General features: G+C 39.9%; 1 protein-coding gene across 3 annotated transcripts; it reads left to right on the top strand.

Annotated features, from left to right (window-relative positions):
- The first annotated feature begins 1,939 nt into the window (after positions 1-1,939).
- LOC109098921 (ubiquitin-conjugating enzyme E2 E1) lies at positions 1,940-26,168 on the top strand. Of its 3 annotated transcripts, none has more exons than XM_042776072.1 (6): positions 1,940-2,048; positions 2,574-2,728; positions 4,046-4,096; positions 23,315-23,447; positions 24,708-24,855; positions 25,572-26,168. In XM_042776072.1, exons 2-6 carry the CDS (start codon positions 2,580-2,582, stop codon positions 25,667-25,669), a joined length of 579 nt encoding a protein of 192 aa, XP_042632006.1. In that variant the 5' UTR covers positions 1,940-2,048; positions 2,574-2,579; the 3' UTR covers positions 25,670-26,168. The 3 variants fall into 3 exon arrangements, with proteins under 3 accessions (XP_042632006.1, XP_042632005.1, XP_042632007.1); XM_042776071.1 differs by having other exon boundaries at positions 2,008-2,140; XM_042776073.1 differs by lacking the exon at positions 1,940-2,048 and adding an exon at positions 2,280-2,438.
- Positions 26,169-26,349: the final 181 nt, after the last annotated feature.

Genomic DNA, 26,349 nt, shown 5'->3' with positions numbered 1-26,349 from the left:
ATGCAGAGCACGAATTCTGAGTATGAGTCACCATTGGCTGTATGTCACATCACTTATTATATATCACAAGGATATTTTAGTTTACTTTTAGATGATAAACGAGTATGGTACTTTGTCACTCGATATGTTTGAGGACATTTTTGATGACACAGTTCACTGTGGTTAGTGTATTTCTTTAAGGAAAACAGATCGCATGATTGATAGATTGATGGGAAAAGTCCTCACATTACAAACTCAATTAAAATTACTATCTAAAACTCTACAGAAGTATAAAAACGACCCTAATTCAGTACTTTAATGTGTGTTTATGTGTCCTTGAATGTCTCTACAAGTTTCCTTGAAGGTGTGTAATTTATACTGTATGTGTTCATGTCATTGTGTTTATGTACACGACAGAAACACTTCAACTCTGTGTGTGTGTGTGTGTGTGTGTGTGTGTGTGTGTGTGTGTGTGAAGACATCCATAGAGACCTGCTTTGCTTTTGTGTCAGTAAAGTCTTTATTTTCACTTTATGTATTTTATCATATTTTATTTTCACCTTTATTTTTATTAATTAGCTTAAATGTTACTTCCTTTATTGTATTGCATTATTGTATTTTTTAGGCCCATTTTTCAGTTTTATTTTATTGCATAATATTACTTGTTTTTTTGCTCTAATTTCACTTTATAGACCTTAATTTACACAGTACATCTATTGTACACTGTGTCGCGGAAATAATAATAACAGTAAAAAAACAGTTAAGTGTTTTCCATAGGTAAGCTTAAATGTACATGTAAAAAACAATTTAAACATTAAACATATGTAACATGTGCTGATTTCCAGGAAAGATGGCCTGATGGATATTTATTTGCCATTTTAACATGTGCCGGTAAAAAAGCACTCAGAAGGCGTTGGCTGCTTCCTGAACCCCCCACAATACAAGAGTGGAGGGATATAGTAAATATTGAGAAACGACAGTAAATTATATTTATGTTCTGGAAAAGATTACTTTTCCCCTTGTCTTCAGAAAAAACTGTGTTAATTAAACTCAGGACTAAGTGGGTTGAATATGAAAGGCCACTACAGCCAGACCTTGTGGAGGTATAAAACAAATGACCCTTCCCTCCTGAATGATAAATGTCATTGTTATCTCCCTCACACACCTTCCCCTACTACAGATCAGAAACTAGCAGATTTTCTCCCCCAGTATTCATCATAAACCAAGAATGAACATTTAACATCATATAGTATGTAGTTTGATTAAGTATACCTTTTACCTCCCATGAATTGTAACAATTATTATTGTTATTAATATGATTATTATTTACATTCAGTTCAGTTAATTTTTGTATTATGTAAACTAATAATAATAATAATAATAATAATGGCAGAGAAAATTTTTTAACTACATCTGTTTTGAAATAAAAACAGTTGTTTATCCTGCTACATCAAAATAAAGAATTTCCATAATAATAATAATAAATAAATAAATAAATAAAGACATCAAGGAGAGTTTTGTGCTGATATTACGTGTTTGAGCGTCGTTTCTCAACGTCGTCTCGTGTTTTAGAGTAGTTTTTTGTGCGTGGTGTGTGTGTGTGTGTGTGTGTGTGTGTGGTGTCTCTCTCTCTCTCTGTGTGTGTGTGTGTGTGTTCCTACTCAACCATATTTTGGGGACACATTTATTTATTTATTTTATTTTTTTATTTGTACCCAAAAGTGAGCAAAACCTGTCAAAATCGCCAAAAACCTCCATTTGAGGACGTCCTCATTTGTAAAGCTATTATAAAAATAAAGTAGGCTAAACAAAGTTTTTCTGAAATTGTAAAAATGCAGAAAGTTTTCTGTGAGGGGTAGGGTCAGGGCTGGGTTTATGGTAAACAGTGTGTAACTCTCTTTATATAAAAACAATAGAAGTCTATGTAATGTCCCCATTTAGATAGCTAAGTAAATGTGTGTGTGTGTGGGTGTGTGTGTGTGTGTGTGTGTGTGTGTGTCTGCAGCAGCAGCAGCACTTCCGCTCTGAGAGACACGCGCGTCCACGGACACACACCGACACAAAGAGAGGTACACAGCCCTTCAAACCTCACAATATGCCTCACATTTCCATTATATTTCCACCAGCGGCGCGTTACGACGCCATTATTCTCGCCTGTACGGTAAGGGTCCGAAACATTTCTCCATCGGCGGCGAACTACGAGCCTCCAGAGCTGATGACACATTACTGATCCGTTCACCGCGTTCGTGGGATGGTGTGAAGCTGGAGTTTGTCGAGTCGTGCTCGTGCTCGACTACATTCGGTTTAACGTCGTGTCATGATCGCGCGCGGACTGATTCGGCTCTGTGCGATCAAAGAAAAGCGACGGACTCGCGTCTGATCGTTCTGCGGTTATTCTAAGCTGAAATGCGGAGCAATCGCACGCAGGGTCGCGTCGTGTTGTTGATCTGGAGTTAAAGGTCAAACCCGCGCCTGCAGACGTTACCCATCGATGCATGGTTACAGTGATGCAGTGTTACAGTGTTACATGCCTGCGTCTGCGCTACACTCACTCAGTGTCTCTCTGTGTGTGTGTGTGTGTGTGTCTTTCATAGATCGGGATGTCGGATGAGGACTCGCGTGCCAGCTCAGGTTCATCCTCCTCTTCCTCCAGCCATCAGCAGCAGGAGAAAGACACACCTGGGAAAAAGAGAGACAGCAAAGCCAACATGAGCAAGACCTCCAAACTCCTGTCCACCAGCGCCAAGAGGTGAGCGTGAGGACGGATCCGGGCCGTGTCCCGAAGCCAAGGCCAAGGCGGCGGGTTTTGTGTGAAAATAGCACAAATAAATAAATAAATAGAACAAAGACACAACTTAAGCAATGTTTCAGTTTGTAGATGTCTAGGTGCACTCTAAAAAATACTGCGTTGTTTGAACCCAACTTTTGGGTTCAAAATGTAATTTAGACTCAGCGGTTGGGTAAGTCCATATTTAACCCAAAGTTGGGTTCAAACAACCCAGCATTTTTTTTTTTTTTAGAGTGTACAGAAAACTAATAATCTAATGTAAAACATCATTGCGTAGTCTTCGGTGTATAAACTTAATATAGATGAATTCTTGTTATAACTACAAATTAATTCAGTAAAGAGTAGCGAGTGATTTTCTCTCTTTTAGTTTTTTAGAGTAACATAAAGGACCCCGACTGCAGACAATGCATCCAATATAACGATACACGTCTGATTTCTTTCTCAAGTGTTTACGTTCACTTAAAACATAACCAACAGTATTTCGAGGATGCTCTATTAATTATCGGAGGAGCTGCTGGATTGTTGATTGGTTGCTATCATGCTTTTTGATTTTTATTCTTTCATCGAACACAGAACTGCACACACACAGGATTGTGGGATATCATAGGCAGCATTTGAAAACCAACCAAATGACGTGACGTGACGTGACATACAGCCAAGTATGGTGACCCATACTCAGAATTCATGCTCTGTATTTAACCCATCCAAAGTGAACACACACAGCAGTGAACACACACACAGGGAGAAACACACACCCGGAGCAGTGGGTATCATTTATGCTGCGGCGCCCGGGGAGCAGTTGGGGGTTCGGTGTCTTGCTCAAGGGCACCTCAGTCATGGTTTTGCCGGCCTGAGACTCGAACCCACAACCTTAGGGTTAGGAGTCAAACTCTCTAACCACTAGGCCACGACTTCCCCAAAATGAAGGCTTATTAGTAGACAGTATGCTTCATTCGTTAGACACCTTCATGGCATACTGTTATCTTGTCAGACAGTGTGGTGTGTGTTTTTTGAGCTTTCAGGCAGCAGCTTTTACTTTGAAAGAGCTTTACTCCAAAACTCATGACTGATATGATCAAACATGCTTCTAGACCGCATTTTTGGCCGTCATAGGTATCCAGATGAACCCATGTTACCTAGAATTGCTGTTCAGGCAAGCAGCTTGTTAGGTTTTGATATAGAAGTCATTTGCTTCCACAGTACTTTATTGAGATTTATTTGGATGTCAGAGTTCAGAGATATTCATGGGAATCATTCAATCGTGTGTCTCTTTTTCAGGATTCAGAAAGAGCTGGCTGACATCATGTTGGACCCGCCACCAAACTGCAGGTGAGGAAATGCTTCGCATCTCTTTTAAATTTTCTGCGTGCATGAACCATAAAGCAACAAACTTCATGTGGGATCTGCTGCCTGCAGCAAAGATGGTGCTGTGACATTAGCAAAATTTAGCTGTGATTTGCCGGGAAAAAGGTCAATAGTGTAACTATGAAGCACATCTCACACACATTTCTGTTAGTGAAGGTGGCGACTTTGTGTGTGTCAAGTGAAATCTGCGTAAGGAGCTTTTTCACCCTGATGCAAAGAGATTGCATGGATTCCTATTAAAATGACTGAAATTCGCCCATGTAATTTCACAGAGCAATGGCAAACGTGAGCGTGCTTTAACTGTGGTCTGGGCTGTAGCTGTTGCAGCATTTCCTCTGGCTCTCTAATTTCTGTGGTTGGCATCAGTTGCATGTCGAAGTGCATTTACACAACTCATTCAAAGAGGTCAGAGAGCGGCTGGAATACAGGCCCCATTAAAAAAGTCCCAATATTTGGATTATTACCTGAAGTACAGAGTTGTTCCCAGTCTGCACACACAGTAAGAGCTGCTTCATCGCTGTGAAACAGTGAAAGACGTTTGCGTCTTTTATTTCCTCCAGCGAGCTGTATTTTTGGTAAATGTCCAAAAAAAATTTGTTTTCGATTCTATGAAGCCTCCTGTTACTATTGTGGTGTAGGGAAATGTGGCAAACAACTCGGTGTGTGAGTGAACTGTCCAAATGAATCAAACTGATTCATGAACCATTTTTGCAAACCCGCTAGACCAAATTGGATCACAAGTGTGGTGTATTTGTGAATCAGACGTTAGTTCTGATTCTAATAAGCTAATAGAAACACACGAAGGACACGATTGCAAAAACACCATAAATGACAGTGATTCCCTGGTCAGAATACGGTTGTGTGTCATCAGACCAGGAGTTATCAGTAATATTGGACTGTTTCCACAGAGGCTCGTGCTCCAGTAAAAGAGTTTTTCTAGATGGGCAGATAGCTCAGATTTGAACTTGACCAGCTCACAAAATAAATAATAAATAAATGAAATTTTGTTGGGCTAAAAAAATCGGATTCCGCCATAATCATTGCGTACGTATGTGTGGGGCGGAGCTATCAAAACAGGGCGAGACCCTTTTGGGGTAGGCGTGTGTTTGTTTTGGTGATTTGAAATATCAACATTGGCTACCAGTCATCACTCACCCCACCTTTAAGGCGAGCCGTACCGTGCAGTGGAAAAGCGCCATTAGTGCGATGTGTTTTGATGAGTCTGTCGTCCAGAGCTTTGACCTTTACCTCTGACCTCAATTATCTAATAAACTCAAATGAGTGATTATGGATGGGAGGCTAATGCTGCTTTTACTGTGCGCCCGCAGCCGTCTGTATCTGAAGGTAATCGTACCTGACTCAGAGCTGCACAGCTGACACTCCTCGTCTTTAAAACCACTCGTCATCTTTAGCATCTGTTTATACACTTCAGCGCTTGCGTTCTCTTACATGTCTGACTCGCTCTTTTATCACATCACCCCCCCCCCACCGTGGCTTTCTTCTCTCTCATCTTGATTTATTAGCAGCGTTTGCTAAAGCCAAACACATGCTGCACCACTAAGGCTTGTGCTACTCTTTCATATTTGAAGTCTTGAACAAAATGGTTCAGGTTGTAGCCAACGATGACACTCGTCTAGTGTGCACACTTGTGAGACGCCACAGCAGATTTTGAATTGATTTGAACATTGATATTTGCATGATGGGCAAAAAAAAAAAAATCCAGTACATCTGTGTGGTTGTGTGGCTCTTGCTAGATGTTTGTGAGGATGAACACAAATGCATTCAAATTCGGCCTGATTTTCGGCAGACGGGCTCAATAAATAAAGCAAGCAAATCCTCTCAGTACTATCCTGGTTGTCCCCAGTGCACAAAAGACTAAGCAACTTTGTTGTTGACACCCACTCGTCTCACACATGAAAGGAAATCAAACAGTATTTACATGTTTTCAATCAGCCGTTCAGATTTTTGCACGCATAGTTTTATGCAACAGCAGCGGCTCTGGGCATGTGACCAAAAGCTGGCCAGCTTTATTTGCAGTGCAATTAAAAGAGATTAAAACCTCAACAGCAGGAGAATGTTGGCGTCAGTCTGAACAAGTGCATTTACGATTGTTCTTCTAAGTTATAATGCACTGAATTTCTCTCCAAAATTTGTCTGGGTGTGAACAGAGAAGTTGACCGATTTTCAACCAGCCTTGTGTTGTTACCATGTCGGTCGTGTATGTAAATGTGCAATGTCTCCTCAAGATCTCCTCATATTTTTATCAGCAAAAGTCACACTACATTCACACATGCCTGTTTATCTGATACAAATACATCCGGCTTTCAGATGTCTGACAGAGGAGTTGCTTATTTGCTTGTCCACGGAGTGAAAACCATGAATCCAATGGCACAGAAAAGTGACAGCTCCTCTAAGCAAACCACATGATGAATTAAATAGTGTTTGCCTTCGCACAAGTCTTTCTCTGTTGTTTAATATGTGTTATTACTCTAGAGTTGTTGTTGTTTTTCTGCTCAGACATCAGACTGCTGGCCTTGTCACATGACTGGGGTATGTGTTGTGTCTCAAGGCGAAAGGAAGCATTGTAAACACTCCAGAGGTTCCTGTGACCTTTGGTGTTGTCACAAGTATTGTGAGTGTGTGTGTGTGTGTGTGTGTTTATAGATGTAAGCTTGGAGACTGTCGCAGGACAAGCAGAACCCGTTTGAGAGCTGCAGTGCTTAGGGGTTTTTACTGTAAACTTCAGTAAAGAGAGCAGCCGCGTTGCATCTGAAGACGCTGAGGAATTCTGATAACAGACGTAAGGCCCTGAAGTTAAAAGAAGTTGATCTCGCTGCTGGAGTATCTGACAGACTTGAAGTGATTCTCTCGGCGCTGTACTAAGCTGAGCTGTTGTTTGCATGATTGATTGATGTTTGGTGATGATGTGAACACCTTGCTGTTCTCAGTCGAGTGCCAAATGATTAGTAATGAAAAACGTGATGAAATGAAATGGGTTGTCTCCATCATTTTACATGTTATCGCTCAGATGATAGTGACTGCTTGGGTATTTATGATATAGAAGAACATGAGGCTGTGTTTCACATCACACACAAGCAGTGTGAAATAGTATGGAGTAAAATAATGAGGTTTATAACAAATTATCTTAAATATTAAAAAAACTGATTATTGTAATTCAATATAGCTTTATCCTATATCAGTCAGTTACAGCTGCTGAATTGCAACACATTGGATTTACACGACAGCCATTTTTTTCGGAAACCATTTTGATGAATGTCATTATACCGCATTTTAAAAGTGTTTTGTGTGTTATGAGCAAAACTAGGCTCCTGCTGCACACAATCAAACCTCTCACACAGACACTGTGTGACTGTAACCTGTTAATATGGGCACCAAAATAAATATGCACTGCATGCATGTAAAACCAGCTTACGCTTTTCACAACAGGTCATTTAACATGAACGCAAAGTAAGATTCCAAGGCTTTTTGCTTGCAGAAAAAATAAAATTTTCAAAATACTAAAAAAAAAAAAAGTGAGTGAACAGTTTTACTTTGTTTACTGTTATATTTGATTTCAGAAAAAAAAGTCACCATTATTTATAGCGGTTTACAGATTTCACACACTTTATACAGTAGTCCATAGGAAAAATAGATGTGTCACTAATGCAAAATGGAGTAACACTAATTTTCAGTTAAAGGCTTTCTAATCAGTTGAATCAGTGATGTCATCATCCAGCTCAGTTCAGTTTTGATAGTATCAATAAAGTCAACTTTAAGTTTCCCCACATTCCAATCCGTGACAAAAAACTAGTTCAATTCCAGGTTGCAGTAAAGTCACATTGTTGGCAGAGGATGGTCAACCTGTGGATTTAAAGGGATAGTTCACCACAAAATTGTAAATTATGTCATTTAATGACTCACCCTCATGTCGTTCCAAACACCGTGATACCTCCGGGCTAAACAGTTTAAGATTTTTTAGATTTTAGTCCGGACGAGCTTTTCTGTCCCCTCCATTGAGACTGTATGTTACGGTATACGTGTCAGGTCCAGAAAAGGTAATAAAAACATCTTCAAAGTCGTCCATGTGACATCATATGTTTTAGAATTTTTTGAAGAATCGTTAACGAACATAACTTTTTTCCAAAATATCCAAAAACTAACTTTATTCAGCATTGACTTCTCTCCCTGGTGTGCAGTTTAAGTGATATCCAGTTTCACTCCGATGTAACCGGATCTTCTTTGACCAGTTCACCACCAATCGAACTGAATCGTTTGAAAACGGTTCGCCGTCAACAATAAGCATTAATCAACCAATGACTTAAGCTGTTAACTTTTTTACTGGCTGACACTCCCTCTGAGTTCAAATAACTATTATCCCGGAGTAATTCATTTACTCAAACAGTACACTGACTGAACCGAGCCGATAACGAACGAAACATTGACTCGTTCTCGAGTCAAGAACCTGTTGCATCGCGTTTTTCGGATCACGGTAGTGATGGGAAGTTCTGTTCTTCTCCGCGAACCGGTTTCTTTCGGACAGTTTGATTCATAAAACGGTTGCCGTAAAAACGTTTCACCCAGTTCTTTTTGCGCTAGTATCACGTAATGACTTCATTGGTGATGATTGCCCTTGATTCAAGCCTTCGTTTACCCGCGCTCATAACATTAGCACAGAATCGGTTCAGAATCAATCACCAAAAGAACCAGTTCGGTTCAGACGCGCTGTGTGTCAGTCTGCTTCACGCTGAATCACGCATGCGCAGTATCATCAGCTCCTCGGTTCTCGAAATCGCACGCGTCCGACAGAACGGTTCTTGACTCGAGAACGAGTCAATGTTTCGTTCGTTATCTGGCCGGTTCAGTCAGTGTACTGTTTGAGTAAATGATTACTCCGGATATTGGTTTATTTGAACTCAGAGGGGATGTCAGCCATGTTAAAAAAGTTAACAGCTTAAGTCCATTTGTGGATTAATGCTTATTGTTGACGTGAACCGTTTTCAAAAACGATTCAGTTCGATTTGGTGAACTGTTTCAAGAAGATCGGTTGCATCGAGTGATTCGTTCGCGAACCGGATGTGCTGTGAACGGCGCGCTCATAACAGGACCCGGGAGAGAGAAGTCAATGCTGAATAAGTCGTTAGTTTTTGATATTTTTGGACCAAAAAATGTATTTTCGATGCTTCAAAAAATTCTAACGGACCCTCTGATGTCACATGGACTACTTTGAAGATGTTTTTTATACCCTTTCTGACGTGGACAGTATACCGTACATACATTCTTCAATGGAGGGACAGAAAGCTCTCGGACTAAATCTAAAATATCTTAAACTGTTGTTCCGAAGATGAACGGAGGTCTCACGGGTTGGAACGACATGAGGGTGAGTCATTAATGACATAATTTTCATTTTTGGGTGTGAACTATCCCCAGGTTGCAGTAAAGTCACATTGTGCAGAGGACTCAACTGGTTCCTGTGGATTATTATTATGTTTTTGAAAGAGTTGCATTTGTTTGATCAACAATACAGTAAAATGGCAACATTGTGAAATATTACGTTTTATTATTACTTGTGTATCATTAATCTAAAAAAAAAAAAATAATATATATATATATAATATATATATATATATATATATATATATATATATATATCTATATATATATATATATATATATTATATATATATATATATATATATATATATATATATATAGAGAGAGAGAGATAGATAGATAGATAGATAGATTCTTTGAATAGAAAGTTCAAAAGAACATCATTTATTTGAAATAGAAATATTTTGCTAACATTATAAATGTTTTTACGGTAATTTATGATTCATTTAAAACATCCTTGCTGAATAGAAGTCATAGAAAATCGTACTAACCACAAACATTTGAACTGTAATATTATAAGTCATGTAGTGCAATAATGGTAATTGAAAAATAAAATAGCTGAAATTGACTTCCCCATTGCATTATTGTTTTTTTTTTTTTTTTATAACAAGCTGAAGCTTCAGCTCCTCTGGAATAACTGTGTGTCTGTGTACTGTGAGCTGTTTATCTCTGGCTGCATGCAGAAAAGACGCCTGTGTTACTGAACTGAAAGGCAGTCGCAGCAGTGTGACGGACCCCTGACACGTCCAAACACTGTGTGTGTGTGTGTGTGTGTTCAGACAGTGCCTCCTGTGTGCGGTTGCATTCAGCTGTTGAGATGCTTCTGTTATGAAGCATGAGTCCAAGTGGAAATGACACGGGGCCGGTTTGATGCACTCATCTCATGGCTGTTACGCTCAGACGCTGACACAGGAACGGTTTGTGTGAATCTTTGCTGCCAAATACGGTCACCGGAAAGGCAAGTTTGGTTATGGAAAAAAGCTAAATTTGCCTCTGATTATTTTTGTTATATATTTAGGTCTGATTATTTGCACTGCTCTGAAAACACAGAGGGCCAGGTATGTTTGGCCAACTTTTATGCTGCTATGAAGTTTCAGATCCATAATTTAATATTTTAATATTCTTTCAGCTGTGGTTTGCACGTGTTAATATTCTTCTTCTGTTGCTAAAATCAAAGTGCTTTTCCTCTATTCTGTTTATTGTCTCTTTTTTAAAGAGATACTATAAGCACATTCACACTGTTATGTAGCAGCTCTAGTCTGAAACCACAGTAATTGCTAGCAAGGCTTAAAAAAGCCTTTCTTTATTCTTGCAAATAAGTACACTGCCTATATACATTTACCAAAAATAGTAGGGAACTGGAAACCAACTGTATTCTTCCTCCCAAATGGATGAATACCATATTCAAGAAAGGCTACGAGTATATTTTGCCGGAAATTAGGTTACTATGATATCAAAATTTTAGGTAGCAGTGGAATTTCACAATTCTTTGAGGCTGCTGTCACTTTAAGACCTGATGCATAGAATCAATATATTGATACGCATTTTATTCCTGATAGACAAAATCAAGTCCTGCCAAGGGGAGTGCGATAGTGACAAAAATATATATCTTGATATTTTCTGGAATTTTGACGATAACGATAATTAGACAATATTTTGCGGAGTGTGTTATTGTGCTGGTATTTTGGCATGCTATTGTGAGTAGTGGTCGACCGATATATCGCCAAGGCATTTTTCAAATATCAGCATCGGATGATAAGTTTTTCTGCTTGGCCAATGTGTTCGAGGCGGGACTTTTATTTTGACGGCACTGAGAAAGGCAGCACCTGAGCACACAGTGCTCACATTCTCCCTCGTTTACTGTCGTTGTTAAAAGTTCTGACTAATACAGATAGAAGTCTGTCTAATAATCAGATAGAACGGTTAAACGAAGGAATTAATGTATACAAAATGTATTATAACGATTGCTTTTATATTATTAATAATAGAAAGGCAAACATTATAATACTTTCTCGTTTGCCATCAGCATTAAGCATAATCAGATAGAACGGTTGGTCAGCTCAAAACTGCAACAAAAACGACGAAGACCAAACCAAAAACGTATAATGAAAAATATTTTTTATTACATAATTCTAGGGGTTTACATTTAAAATTTAACACATCAATTTAACTACTGACGACAGATCCACAAACAACGCGCGATCAAGTGGCAGCATGGGATGATGTCACTTCCCACGTGCCTCGACCCACGTCTCAGAAGCACTTTTATTTGTACGTCCCGATCTATAACAGGTGTTGTTCATTACGCCATCACCTAGAAGAAATCACAAGAGAAAACAACAAAAAGCAAAAAACCCACACAACCCTTACACCATAACACCTCCCCCTTTAAGATATAGGATCCTTGTAAAGGACCTATATTAATCAGAAAAAATAAGGGTTACAATGTACCAGATGTTCTCAAAAAGGCCTCACTTGTAACTGGAACCACGGCAACTCTCGGCCACCTACGAAAACAAGTCAGTCACAGTCATACAAGTTTTTTAAATCAGGTATCCAGATTCTCACATGGAGCCCGAGACAAGGCATCGGCCAACACATTCTCGACACCCCTTATTTGTCGAATCTCTAATGGATACGGCTGCAGAAAAAGAGACCAGCGTATAAGGCGCTGATTTGGGCTCTGCAAAGAATGTAAAAAAGTAAGTGGATTGTGGTCTGAAAACACCACAATCGGAAAAGTGCCACTAGTCAAATAAACTTCAAAAAACTGCAAAGCCCAGATCAATGCCAATGCCTCCTTTTCAATAGTAGAATAATGCAACTGGTGAGCCCTAAACTTCCTGGAGAAATAACAAACTGGTCTTTCTATTCCATGTTCATCAGTTTGTAATAAGACAGCTCCGGCCCCAACTTGACTGGCATCAACCTGAATCTGGAACGGGTATCCAATCCGAGGCGCAGCCAAAACAGGTGCCGTACTAAGCAACAGTTTGACATTGTCAAATGCTTGTTTACATTGCAAGGACCACTCAAATTTCACACTCTTCTTCAATAAATCGGTCAGGGGGGCTACCACTGAAGAAAAATTTGAACAAAAACTCCTGTAATAGCCCACCATTCCCAAAAACCGCATAAGCTCTCGTTTTGTATTTGGTGGCGGAAAATTATCTATTGCCAGTACCTTAGCTCGCACAGGACGTACATTTCCCTGCCCAAGTACTTTCCCCAAATAAGTCACAGTCGCCTTGGCCAACTCACACTTGGCCAAGTTGACTGTGAGCTTAGGTTCAGCTAATCGCTCAAAAAGTGCTCGAATACGTACAATGTGTTGTTCCCATGAATCACTATACACAACCACATCATCTAAGTAAACAGCACATCCATCCAAACCAGAAGTTACACGGTTCATTAAGCGTTGGAAAGTAGCTGGTGCATTTCTAAGGCCAAAACTCATTACTGAATAAGAATATAGTCCAGAAGGAGTAATAAATGAAGCAATCTCCTGTGCACGAGTGGTTAAAGGCACTTGCCAATATCCTTTGAGTAAATCAAATTTACTAACATACAGAGCAGAGCCAACCGCATCTACACAATCTTCCATCCTGGGCAAAGGGAACGAATCTGGTTTTGTAATATTGTTAAGCTTCCGATAGTCAGTACAGAATCGGTACGTACCATCTGGCTTTCCCACCAATAAACAAGGTGATGCCCAACTTGAAAAAGAAGGTTTAGCGATGTTATTCTTAATCATGTATTTTATTTCAGACTCAAGATGGTGTTGTTTTTCCAAAGAAACCCGATAAAAATGCTGGCGTATTGGCTTGGCGTCACCAACATCTATATCATGTTCTATCACATTAGTACGAGAAGGAGAATCTGAAAACAACATAGGAAAATCTGAAATTAAAGACGACAATTCATCTCTCTGCTTAAAAGGCAAGTGTTTAACAAACTCATCCAGTTTCTTTAAGGTTTCAGAATTGTTAAGCCGAGGCTGTAAAATACCATCCTCGGGTACCTTAACATCCTCAGCCATTTCAGTCACAGAAGATGCTATGGCCACAGCAGCTGGAGCCTTCTCGGACTCACTGAAACGAGAGTAAAAAGGTTTTAACAAATTTACATGGCACAGCTGTGAATGTCGCTTCCGCTTAAGAGTTGAAATCAAATAATTCTGCTCTGAAACTTGACGTACAACTGTATAGGGACCCAAAAACTTTGCACAAAATGGAGAGGTAGGAAGAGGCAACAGAGCTAACACCTGGTCACCTGGACAAAACACACGAGACTCTGTGTTCCTATCAAACAACCGCTTCATCTTCTTTTGCTTATTCAGCAAATTTTCTTTAGCCATTTGACCAGCCAAAAATAACCGACGCCTGAAACCCTCTACATATTGTAGCAAACCCTGAGGTGGGTCAGATACTTCCTTTAATCCATCATGAAATAAAGCCAATGGTCCACGCACTTTATGACCAAAGACTAACTGGTTGGGACTAAAACCCAGACTATCCTGAACCACCTCACGAGCTGCCAACATTAACCAGGGCAACCCCTCCTCCCAATCACCCTTTAACTCCACACAATAAGCCCGCAGCAACGACTTCAAAGTTTGGTGGAAGCGTTCCAAAGCCCCTTGACTTTGTGGATGGTAAGCACTAGACTGATTTTGCTTCACACCAAGTTGCTGCAACACTTCCTTAAACATATGCGAAGTAAAATTGGATCCCTGGTCACTTTGAATAACTCTTGGAATCCCAAATACAGAAATAAACTGTGTCATAGCTTTAACAATAGCACGGGTAGTGATTGAACGAAGCGGATAGGCAGCTGGATATCTAGTGTTCTGGCACATTACAGTAAGAAGATATGCACTTCCTGACTTAGATGGAGGTAATGGACCCACACAGTCTATAATCAGATGTTGAAACGGTGTATCAATTACAGGTATGGGATATAACGGTGCCGGTTTAAGGCACTGATTTGGCTTCCCCGTAAGCTGACAGGTTGAACAGGTTTTAATAAACCTCCTTACAATCTTTCTTTAACTGTGGCCAATAAAAAATAACGCAACAAATGATTGTACGTTTTATTAACCCCAAGATGCCCCACAACATCTCCATGTGCCCAACGCAAACACAGTATCTCGAAGAGACATTGGCACAACAACCTGTTCATAAGGCTCACCTATGGGTACTACCCTACCAGATAGCAATTTTCTTAACAGGAGGCCATCCTCAACAAAACAACCACTCATTGCACTCGCTACCTCTTCCGGAGCTAGCACTTCAGAAAACATTTCTTTCAGACTGGGGTCCTCCCTTTGTGCCACCACCAACTCCTGACGAGAGACTGTAGGGAAAAGAAGAGAAAGATTAGGAAACACTTTCCTTCTATCTCTAATCTGTCTAGGTTCCTTATCCTGATTTTCGACAACATTTTTACTCATTGCCCGAGTAACAGTACACGTTACGAACACATCAGGAAACTGTTTATCAACATCCACCTGTTCAAGTAAAGAAGAAGGAGAATCTGTTACAATAGGTGGGGGTGGTACATCCCTCCATACACGACCTCCAGCCAAATTATTTCCCAAGATTACAGCGATGCCCTCCACTGGTAAAGAGGGTCGCACACCTACTACAACTTGACCAGTAATCAATTCAGATTCCAGTACCATAGTGTGCAAAGGTACAGACAAAACTTGTAAACCAATTCCTTTTATCAATACCTCACTCCCAGTACTGGAACTCTCTGAAAATGGTAATACGGACTCCAAAATAAATGTCTCTGAAGCACCAGTATCCCTAAGGATTTTAACTGGAATTTTCTCATCACTCCCAACCAGAGACACAGAACCATCAGTAATAAAAGGAGCATAACTCAACTTTTCATCACTACACAACACCAAATTACCTTGAGCAGTATTTACATCAACCCCCTCAACTTATGTAGTAACCGAGGAAGCAGCAAGAGCAGGTTTTAGATCAGATTTAGTACGGTTCATTTTTGCCTTAAGGGCTGGACAATCTTTTTTCCAATGTCCCTTATTTAAGCAATAAGCACACTGATCACTCTTGTCACCAAAAGCTCTTAACTTTTTCTCAGCTTTTACATTAGCAGGCAAAGATAGAACCTCCACTGAAACATTGTCCACAGAGCTATTTGGACGACGCCAATTAGTTCTTTTTACATCTTTATGGGTCAACACATATTCATCGGCTAAAACAGCAGCAGCCTCTGCACTCTGAACGTTTCGCTCTGTTAAATAAACAGACAAATTTTCTGGCAAAGTATTTCTAAACTGTTCCAACAACAACAACTCACAAAGAGAATCAAAATCCTCTACCTGTGAGACTGAGCGCCAACGATCAAATTGAATCCTTAGCTCCCTTGCAAACTCAGTAAATGTTTGTTGTGCCCCTTTTCTTAAAGCTCGAAATCGTTGCCTATAGGCCTCTGGAACCAACTCATAGGCTTTTAGCACGGTTTCTTTCACTTTACTATAAATCTGACTGTCCCTAACAGTAAGAGTGGAATACGCTCTTTGAGCTTTACCATAAAAACACACATTGTAACAGAAGCGTCTGCTCAGAATCTTCCCACCTCATAAGACCTGCCAACCGCTCAAATAAATTAAAAAAAGTATCCAAATCATTATCATCGAATTTTGGCATCAATTTAAGAGCACGTGCCACATCAAAAGCTTTTGGAGTTGAATCGTAGTTTCCTAATCTACCCTCTCTAATCAGAGCAAACCTCTGAGCCTCCACATCCAACCTACGCAATTCAACTTCCTGACTCATTTTATTCTTTTCCATCTCCAAGAGCAGCAACTGTTTCTGTTGTTCAAATGTAAGTGATGTAACGGTCCCTTCAGGAAATTTCTTTTTAGTCTGTTCCTGATCACCTATAAGAGGTAAAGGGCTTCCTAATTCACATGTCAAAATGCCTAATTTTACCAGAGCAGTCTTAATGACCAGCCCCAGTCCTTCCTTTAGACTTTTATCTTTAGTGGTAAGGGGAAATTTCAAATTTGTCTGCGACCTCTAATAGCTGTTTTTTAGAAAGCTGACTAAAGCCCTCCTCAGAAGGATGTTCAAAAAAATCCGTCAATTCTACACTCATTGTGAGATAGAAAAAAAAACTTACAATATTTACAAACTCAGACTTCTCACATTTAGTGACGTTTCCCACCTACCTAACAATACTACCTCAACCCTAGACTTCGTACTTCAGCCAAGAGCTAAGTGACTTTAAGCACTCTAATACCGTCAGCGCCCGACCTCTCTCGGACAAACCAAAGAGAGACAACATCTGCGGCAGTGCCCTCAGCCCAGCGTCGGCACAAAAAATAACAAACTAAAATAATAAAGGGTCAACGCAAGCGTTGCTTCAGCCTAACCAGGAAAAGTCACAAATGTGAGAAGTAAACTAACACTTAACCTTGCGCTTTTCACAAAGTCCTCGTGGAACTTACAATTATCAACTGCTGATACCAGACTACACAAAACTCTTGAGCAAAACACTTCAACCGCATGAATCAGTTTCCAAATAACTGTTAAAGTGTTTACTCACCCATCGCCATATCCTTTTCCATTAAAAGTGGAAGAAAAGACGGAAAAAACTTCACAAACTGGCAAAAGCATCAAACTACACAAAGATCTGTCGGCAGCTTCGCGTGCAAACAGCTTATCTGCTGATAACGCAAAACAGGTGTTTCCAATTACTAACGTGCTTTACCACACAAATCCAAACAAACGCACAGTGATTTAACTCGTCTATGCGAATGAAAAAAAAAACGGAAAAAAACATAACTATGAGAGGAAAACAAAACTGGGAGAAATAATATAATATTTTCCTCTTAAAAAAACAGAAACGGACGAGCCCCCATTTTGTTACGGTCAGCTCAAAACTGCAACAAAAACGACGAAGACCAAACCAAAAACGTATAATGAAGAATATTTTTTATTACATAATTCTAGGGGTTTACATTTAAAATTAACACATCAATTTAACTACTGACGACAGATCCACAAACAACGCGCGATCAAGTGGCAGCATGGGATGATGTCACTTCCCACGTGCCTCGACCCACGTCTCAGAAGCACTTTTTATTCGTACGTCCCGATCTATAACAGGTGTTGTTCATTACGCCATCACCTAGAAGAAATCACAAGAGAAAACAACAAAAAGCAAAAAACCCACACACACCCTTACACCATAACACATCAGCATTAAGCAAATACATATTTATATTATTTAAACAAATCTTTGAATGGCTAATGAACATTTCACAAACCTTGCAAACTTAGTCGAATCCAGCTGTGAGATCTTGTGAAGTGTGTATTTTTATCTGCGTGATGGCCAGTCCGTGTGAATTGAATGCTTTGAACTTTAAACTTGTGATTTTAAATTATGCTGCGCTTTATGCATTTGTCCACTGTCATATTCATGTCATTTTCTCTGTGTGCTGTATGTAAAATGAGTGTTATCCTGGCTTTATTTAAAATATATGATTCCCAATTCACACAAACTTCCCAGAATACTGAGTGCCCTGTTGATTACTGTTTACTTTCTTTTCAATTAAATTTTTATTGAATTAATTATTTGTGAAAAATACTTTGTCATCTAAAGTATAAGTATGTTTATTTTACACATTTATTTTTTAATCCATTGTTAAATGATTTTCAAATTTCTTAAATATGAATAATATATATATATATATATATATATATATCAGCTATCGGCCCCCCTGCTTTCCAGGATATCGGCATCGGCTGTCAGAAAAACCAATATCGGTCGACTACTAATTGTGAGTGTTTTATTGTGCTCATATTCTGTGTTTGCAAGAGTAACCGAAATTAACTTTTCCAATAAGTTTATATTGATTTTTACCTTTTATGTTAATTTTTACATTTATAAGGCAATTTTTTTTTCCTAACCTAATGTATTTATCATCTTTTGTGTCAAATTCTTACATTTAGTCAATCAATTCAAATAGTAAGACAGGGCTACCAATCAAATTAAATCAGTATCAACAAAATTTGTGTTTGCAATGCAGAGTTGGCACAGAAACTGCATCTGAAGTGGCATTTAGATGCATTCACACAGACTGTTTAATGCAGGATATGAATGCAGTTAACCTGCAGTTAACGCATAAATGTTTTGATGTTTTAAAAAAAATTGTTCAGTAGTGGTTTTTGAAATGCTTCTGGGGAAAAAAAGGAAAATATATTTTAAATATAAACCTAAAATCGCCAGTAGGTGGCGACAAATCACTGCAAGAGTGAATCTTTGAGTCATTCGTTCAACTGATTCGTTCAAACGGCTGATTGATTCAGTAATGAAACACCGTCGTGTGTTGCTCAGAGACACAAAACAGTTCTGCTGTGGCTTTGTTTGGAACTATTTTCGTTGTTGAAATACAGCAAAAACAGGTGATTGTGTATAGAATGTAAGTCAATTTATATTAACTTCAATATTAAAATCAGTATCACATTTGCAATCATACTGATATTTGGAGAAAAAAAAATTACTCTGTGTGAAATTAACTATATCAGCTTATTTAAAAATAAAGACATAAGTCATATGTGGTCATATTTGCCCCCTTATCTTGAATTTTATGGGAATTCTAAATGTATTTTAATAGACTAAGTCACGCAGTGTAAGCGTGAACTCTACATGCGCTTGGCAGTAGTCTGACCTACATCTCAATGTGTATGTGTCCAGTCTCTGCGTGTGTTTTTGTGTGATGTTTTATTAACAAATTTCGGGAGGAGCACGCACAGATAATTAACACGGCCAATCCATCATCAGTAATAACACCATCTATCCAATCAGCACAAGAGAGAACCCCTATAAATAATCAAAGCAGCCTTACCTTCATTATCTCTAGTCTTTCAGCATTCGGTTCGCTCCATTTGCCATCTTATCACAGACCCAATTTCCTGTCCAACGAAGAGAACTATAGCGTTGATTTTTTTTTCAGCTCTGCCACAATTTGCCGGCCCCATGATCACTCCTACCCCACCAGACACGGCCGCCGAGCACAAGGCTTTATCGTGGCCGCTGCTCTTCTCGACCAGCCACACGCTGTAGCCAATAGACCGTGCAAAGCCCCGGGCTCGCTTTGCTCGACACCACCATGGTCCCGCACAAGACCTGCCTCTCATCGAGCGCTGGGTCGCTGCAGCAGGCCTTCAACGAGCCCGGCCGTGCCCCAGATCTCTCTGCAGCAAAGCCTCTCTCGCTTCCCACTGCGGCTCAGCCTTTCACCGCGGCTCATCCAGCCACAGCGCAGTTTGAGGCTGCCTCCGCTAGCGGCGCAGGCCGTGCTGCAAATTAATTAATTTTCAGGTGAAGTCGCTAAAAGCAGGCAATTTTGAGTAAAGTTTCTGTCGTCTTTTTAGGACTGTAATATGAAGAGCATGCAAAGTAAATATCTTTAGCAACAGTATGAAAGTGAATAGCACATAACTGCAAAATTAACGTTACTGGTATAAACATGTCTAATGGTTACATAATAAACATACTTCAACGTTTTCAAAAGTATCTATTTCCACAGTCCATACTACAACGTAAAATGGCATTTTCAAATGTATCCGCTCTGCAGAGCATTTAAAAAGGCTGGAAGGCCAAAACGAGAGGAAAAGATGCATTTTCCGCTCCAGCAGGAGCTGTTCCATATTTCCCCCACTGCTGCCGCAGCTCCCGCAGGAGCCTTACCTAAATTCCCACACTGCCGCAGCAGTTCCTGCTACCGCAGGAGCCTTGACTAAATTCCCTCACTGCTGCAGCAGGTACTGCTCCACCAGGAGCCTTCATCTGCATTTTAATCTGCTGCAGCAGCGGCTGCTTCCGCAGAAGCCATTTCTCTCTTCAGATGCCGTAGCAGTTCCCACAGGAGTTTTCTTTTCAGATGTCTCAGCAGTATCTGCTCCCGCAGGAGCTCTTCCATATTTCCCCACTGCCACAGCAGTTCCCGCTCCAGTAGGAGCCTTTGTCTGTATTTTAATCTGCTGCAGCAGTGCTCGCTTTTGCAGAAGCTATTTTCTCTTTTCAGGTGGCCGAAGCAGTTTCTGCTCCTGCAGGAACCTCTATCTGTATTTCTCTACTGCTGCAATTAGTAGCGTCTCCCGCAGGAGCCTTTATCTCTCTCTTTCAGCAGTGAACGCTTCCACAGAAGCCAAATTCTTTTCCTAGATACCGCCACAACAAACGTGTACAAAAGGATGTCCAGCACCCCTCTAACATTTAGCCTTGCTTTTTGGGGGGTTATAAATGCACGTATCTGGCTGCTGTCCTGTTCTAATTACATTTTTGGGGTTGCGCTTGGGTCCGGGCTAAACGCAGAGCTCGGACCAGTGTGAGTAGACTGGGCTTGTGTGTATTTTGTGATGTTGGATGTTCATTATCTGTAAGTGTGATCTTGTGAAGTGATGTTTTATTAACAAATTTCAGGAGGAGCACGCACAGATAATTAACACGCCCAGTCCATCATCAGTAATTACACCATCTATCCAGTCAGCACAAGAGAGAACCCCTATAAATAATTAAAGCAGTCTTTCCTTCATTATCACTAGTCTTATAGCATCCCTCCACCACCCCGACTCCTCACCTTCAGCCCGTTCCTACCCCAGCACAGGGACCACAACACTCGTGGGGTGCGCTTGGGTCCAGGCTAAACGCAGCGCTCAGACCCCTCTCCCCGGACGGGGGAGTACCTCGGGCTCAAGGGTAATTACCGAGCTCGGAGCCCTCTCCCCGGACAGGGGGAGTACCACGCTCTTGGGGGTGATTAGAGAGCTCTGAGCGGTCAGGGCGGACAGCACGCCAAATATGCATAACCTTTACTCTGTTCATTATATGTAAGTGTGAATTGGTTTTTGCGAAATACTCGTTAATGTCAAATCGCATATCGTTTAAAGGGGTCATATGATGTGATTTCAATTTTTCCTTTCTCTTTGGAGTGTTACAATCTCTTGGTGAATAAAGTAGATCTGTAAAGTTACAAAGACTAAAGTCTCAAATCCAAAGAGATATTCTTTATAAAAGTTAAGACTCGTCCACACCCCCCTGAAACAGCTCGTTCTACCACACCCCCCATCTCTACATCACTATATGGGAAGATTTGCATAACACCACCCAAATGTTCACGCAAAGAAAGAAGGCGTACCTTTTATTCTTGTTGTAGTATTGTTGTTGCCACCGCCGCCATGTCGTATATACGCTGTGTGTTTCACTGTGAAAGCGAAACTACTTTGTTTGGCCTTCCAAAAGAGGACGATATCCACTTTGTCATGTCTGGAGCTGATCCGTGTTGGTCGCTGAGGAAATGCATCAACTTTGCACTGTGTTTCACCAGTTGCTCCTTCGTAGAATCCACCGGCCGTGCCGTTCTCAAGCTGCCCGCCTCTACTCACTCAAGGCTGCGGTGTGTGACGCTGTTTCGTTGAGAAAGCAAAACTACTTTGTTTGGCCTTCCAAAAGAGGAAACGACTAGAAATCATGTTTATGTCACGTTTATAATGGGTTTTATGTTTATGTCTCGTCGCTTCGGCTGGACTGGGCATTACAATGTGGGAAGGAGCATAACATTTCCATCACACGCTTGAGGCATTCGGCCAATCACAATGCATTGGATAGCTGGCCAATCACAGCACACCTCACTTTTCAGAGCGATGAGCTTTGTAAAAATCAACGCGTTTCAGTAGGCAGGGCATAGATGAGAAACAATAATGTACAGTATGTGGAAATTGTGTTTTTTGAACCTTAAACCGCATAAACACATTTCATTACACCAAACAAAATAATGTTATTTTTAGCAGCATCATATGACCCCTTTAAACAATTATGATATTATCGTAGATGAAATATATCACACACCCAATGATAGGGAAGAAAAGAGATGTAGATCTCTTACTGATGTTCTGCATGTTCATTTGGGATTCAAAGAGACCGTTTAATCCACAGTACACACTTGTCAACTTTTATGTAGCTATAAACATTTACCATATTTTCCTGATGATTTTAAACTGCACAGGACTTTGCTAGAGAATATGGATGGCAGCAGCAGAGTCATTTGAGGACACAAATGCTTTGACTCGACTGTCGACTGCTGTACAGTTCTTGTCATCGAGCAGCTTGCTTCCTCTGTGTGTTTGAGTACATGTTTCAAGGCTTTCAGAAAAGGTAGTCAGTGCTGTACTGATAACAGCCTATCAGACCTATCACTGTGTGTGTGTGTGTGTGTGTGTGTGTGTGTGTGTGTGTGTGTGTGTGTGTGTGTGAATGATGTCATTTACATTTGAGCTATAAAATGATTATCTTAACAGCACTTCAAGTCACATTTAATACTAATTTTGATCTAAAATCATTAATTTGCTCGCCCTCAAGCTGCACCAAACGTTCTTTGTTCTGCTGAACACAAAAGCTGATATTTTGAAGAATGTTGGTAACTAAACAGTTTCTGGTCCCATTGACTTCCGTTGTATTTTTTTCCCATACTATAATATCGAAATCTCTTTTTGTGTACGAAAGAAATTCATACAGGTTTGGTGACAATGACAACTTTTTTTTCCTTTTTTTTTTTTGGTGCTCTATCCCTTTAACTGTAAGCCTAACTCAAAACGATAAACCTTTGTATACCTTTTTATTAATAATTTATTATTAGTGAGATTACACCTCTTCAAGTTACAAGGTCACCTGGGGGTTAAAAAGAAATTGTGATGTATTTCTAGTTTCAAAATCATTGAGTAAATGATCCTGTCTGCTTTTGTTCTTCAGTGCGGGTCCTAAAGGAGACAACATCTACGAGTGGAGGTCCACTATCCTGGGTCCTCCAGGTTCAGTGTATGAGGGAGGAGTGTTCTTCCTGGACATCGCTTTCACACCAGACTACCCCTTCAAACCACCCAAGGTCAGAACTGGCTCGCAGATAGTCACAGTTAGTTTTGGGGATGGACAGACGTTTTCACTTACAAATTACAATTCAAAGGTTTGGGGTCAGTAGGATTGAAACTTTTTTTTTTTTTTAATAATTAATACTTTTGATTAAGCAGGGAGGCATTAAATTGATCAAAAGTGAAAGGAAAGACTATTTCTATTTCAAATAAGTGCAGTTCTTTGAAACTTTTTTTCCCCCATCTAAAAGTCCTGAAGATGCATCCACAAAGATATGAAGCAACTCTTTTCAACATTGATAATAATCAGAAATGTTTCTTAAGCAGCAAATCGGCATATTAGAATTATTTCTGAAGATCATGTGACACTGAAGACTGCAGTGAAAATTTACCTTTGCATCACAGGAATAAATTACATTTTAACAGATATTGCAATAGTTATTTTAAATTCTGATAATTCTAATGCCACTTTTTCTATGATACCGATACTTTCAGTTTTGGTACTTGCTGGTGCTGATTATTGATACTTGTGTTTTCATCGCTTTTGCCATTTTAAAATCTTGAGTAGAGAAACCAAAAGAATATGAATGGCCTAATAGTTGGCCTAATTTGTTTAAAAAAGATATGTTTCCGTCCGTTCTTTCACACTTAATTATGCCTGGTATAACGCACACGCTTCTATTGCTTTCACTGTTCATTCTCTGCGTTGTCACATCTAGTTATCTAGTTATATACATTGCCCTGTTTGTACAACAGCAAATGGAAATACTTGTAACTATAGTGACAGTTAATGATAGTGAGAATAGAAGCTTTGTATCATGGTTTGACTCTGAATTCTGATTGGTTGAGCCTCGCTGGAAGCTGCTGTCAAATGCATGTAAACACACCTACACTACACATTCAGTATCTTGTGTCATTGAGGTAAGGGTTAACACACACACAGGTTCTGTGTTTTCTGTACTGGAGAGTGACTCACTCTCAAAATTAGGTTGGGACTTCTAATCTTTCGGATTATGAAATCGTTCAACCAAATTATTCAATTATTAAATTGATGAAAAAAAAACAACTTGTAATTCCTTGAGCTGAGGCTTTACAGTGTTCACCTGTAAGTGTCTATGACAGTCATGAAACGGGGCTGTAAAGAAGGAAGTGAGGGTTTGTACAAAAGCCTCTGGTTTAGGACTAAATGAGTAAAGAGCAATCAGTAATGAATGAACACAAGGGCTTATTCTTAAGAGAGTCTCTTAAAGACTGTTGTGCTGTTCTGATGTGTTCAGGTGACGTTTCGCACCAGAATCTACCACTGCAACATCAACAGTCAGGGTGTGATCTGTCTGGACATCCTGAAGGACAACTGGAGCCCGGCGCTCACCATCTCCAAAGTGCTGCTGTCCATCTGCTCTCTCCTCACAGACTGTAACCCTGGTAAGACACCGCTCCGGCTCGTCTGAGGAGATGTTGGCTGCTAGAGCTGGCAGGCGCTTGTTCGCTGGTCGTGGGCTGGAGCTCCAGTGTTTGTCAGTATGCTGGAGCTCCAGCTGTTTGACCGAGACGACAGCAGAGCAGTTACAGGTGTGAGCATCGACACAGCCGCCTCATGCTCATGTATGAAACTGCACACATCTTTGTTCAACTCATGTCTGAGCTACTTGATTTCACCTTTCCTTACAAGGAAAAAAGGCCAACAAAAACTTTGTCGCAGCCTGAGCCCTGAATGCATGTGCTTATTGTATCAGGGTCAAACTTGAGAGAACAAAATAAATCTCATCGGTGTAAGTCACGTTTTATGTTCAGAAATAATGTAAAATACTAGAAATAAAATGTTTACAAACATTATAAAATATGTATTGATAGTTCAGTACTCACTCCACAACAAAAGCTTTAAATGTAACCGTATTCTGAACAGAACAGCAATGAAAAATATAAGCATAAAACAAATTATCCTGGCATTCATTATAAACATTATTCAAAAAAAAAAAAAAATGCAAGCCTAAACCAATTTAAAGTAAAACTGAAAGTGATGGCATGTGTGAAATGCATTATCAGTGCATCCAGTGGACTGTGTAGACTGTAGATAGCAAGGCAGCTCAGGAGGTTTTGTTGATGATTGTGTTTTTAACCGTGTGTTTTTTTTTCTGCAGCTGATCCTCTGGTAGGAAGCATCGCCACGCAGTACACAACCAACAGACCAGAGCACGACAGGATAGCCAAACAGTGGACCAAACGCTACGCCACATAATTTCCTCCGGCACGGAGCGACTGTCGGACATCAGAGGGGAGGAGAGGGGATGGGGATGGTCCATAGGGTAGAGATAGAGGGTGGATTTTACGATGGAATTACATTTTTCTTTCCCTGCATTTTTTTTTTTTCTTCATGGCTCAAGTAGCATCATGATTTGACAAAAAAGGATCTTAATGTGTTTTCTTTGCCTTCCTGTTGTAAATTGGTTTTATTTGTCAAATGAAGTCACAGCATGAGCCTAAAGCAAGATTGTTCCATGTATGTATTTTCCCACCAATATTAAAGTGGACGTTGGTGTACAGAGTCGTGCTGTATCTTTCAGTGCAAGCATTCAGAGGGAAACACTGATGTTATATTTCTGGTAAAAGCCTGTCAGGAACATCTCTGGGGTAATATTGCATCTGAACATATATTAAGGATGATTAAGAATTTTCTGCATTGTGAAATCTCATTTTTATTACAGTAATGCAAATAAAAATCAAGAGTTTATACATTATGAAAGTATGTTTTACTGTTTTGATTTACGCTGATTTTTTATGTTATGGTAATGAGAATGGCATTGGGCTTTTCTTCATTGTCATGAAAATCATGTCATGAAGCAGTGGTCCTAAAATAGGCTTAGTTTGCTTTATGCAAAATGTAGGCTGATTTCTTTTGATTATGGAATGAAATGTGAT

This window comes from Cyprinus carpio, chromosome A19 (genome assembly GCF_018340385.1).
Source record: "Cyprinus carpio isolate SPL01 chromosome A19, ASM1834038v1, whole genome shotgun sequence".
NCBI lineage: Eukaryota > Metazoa > Chordata > Actinopteri > Cypriniformes > Cyprinidae > Cyprinus > Cyprinus carpio.
Note: the sequence above shows the minus strand (reverse complement) of the source record. Positions and strands in the feature narration are given on the sequence as shown.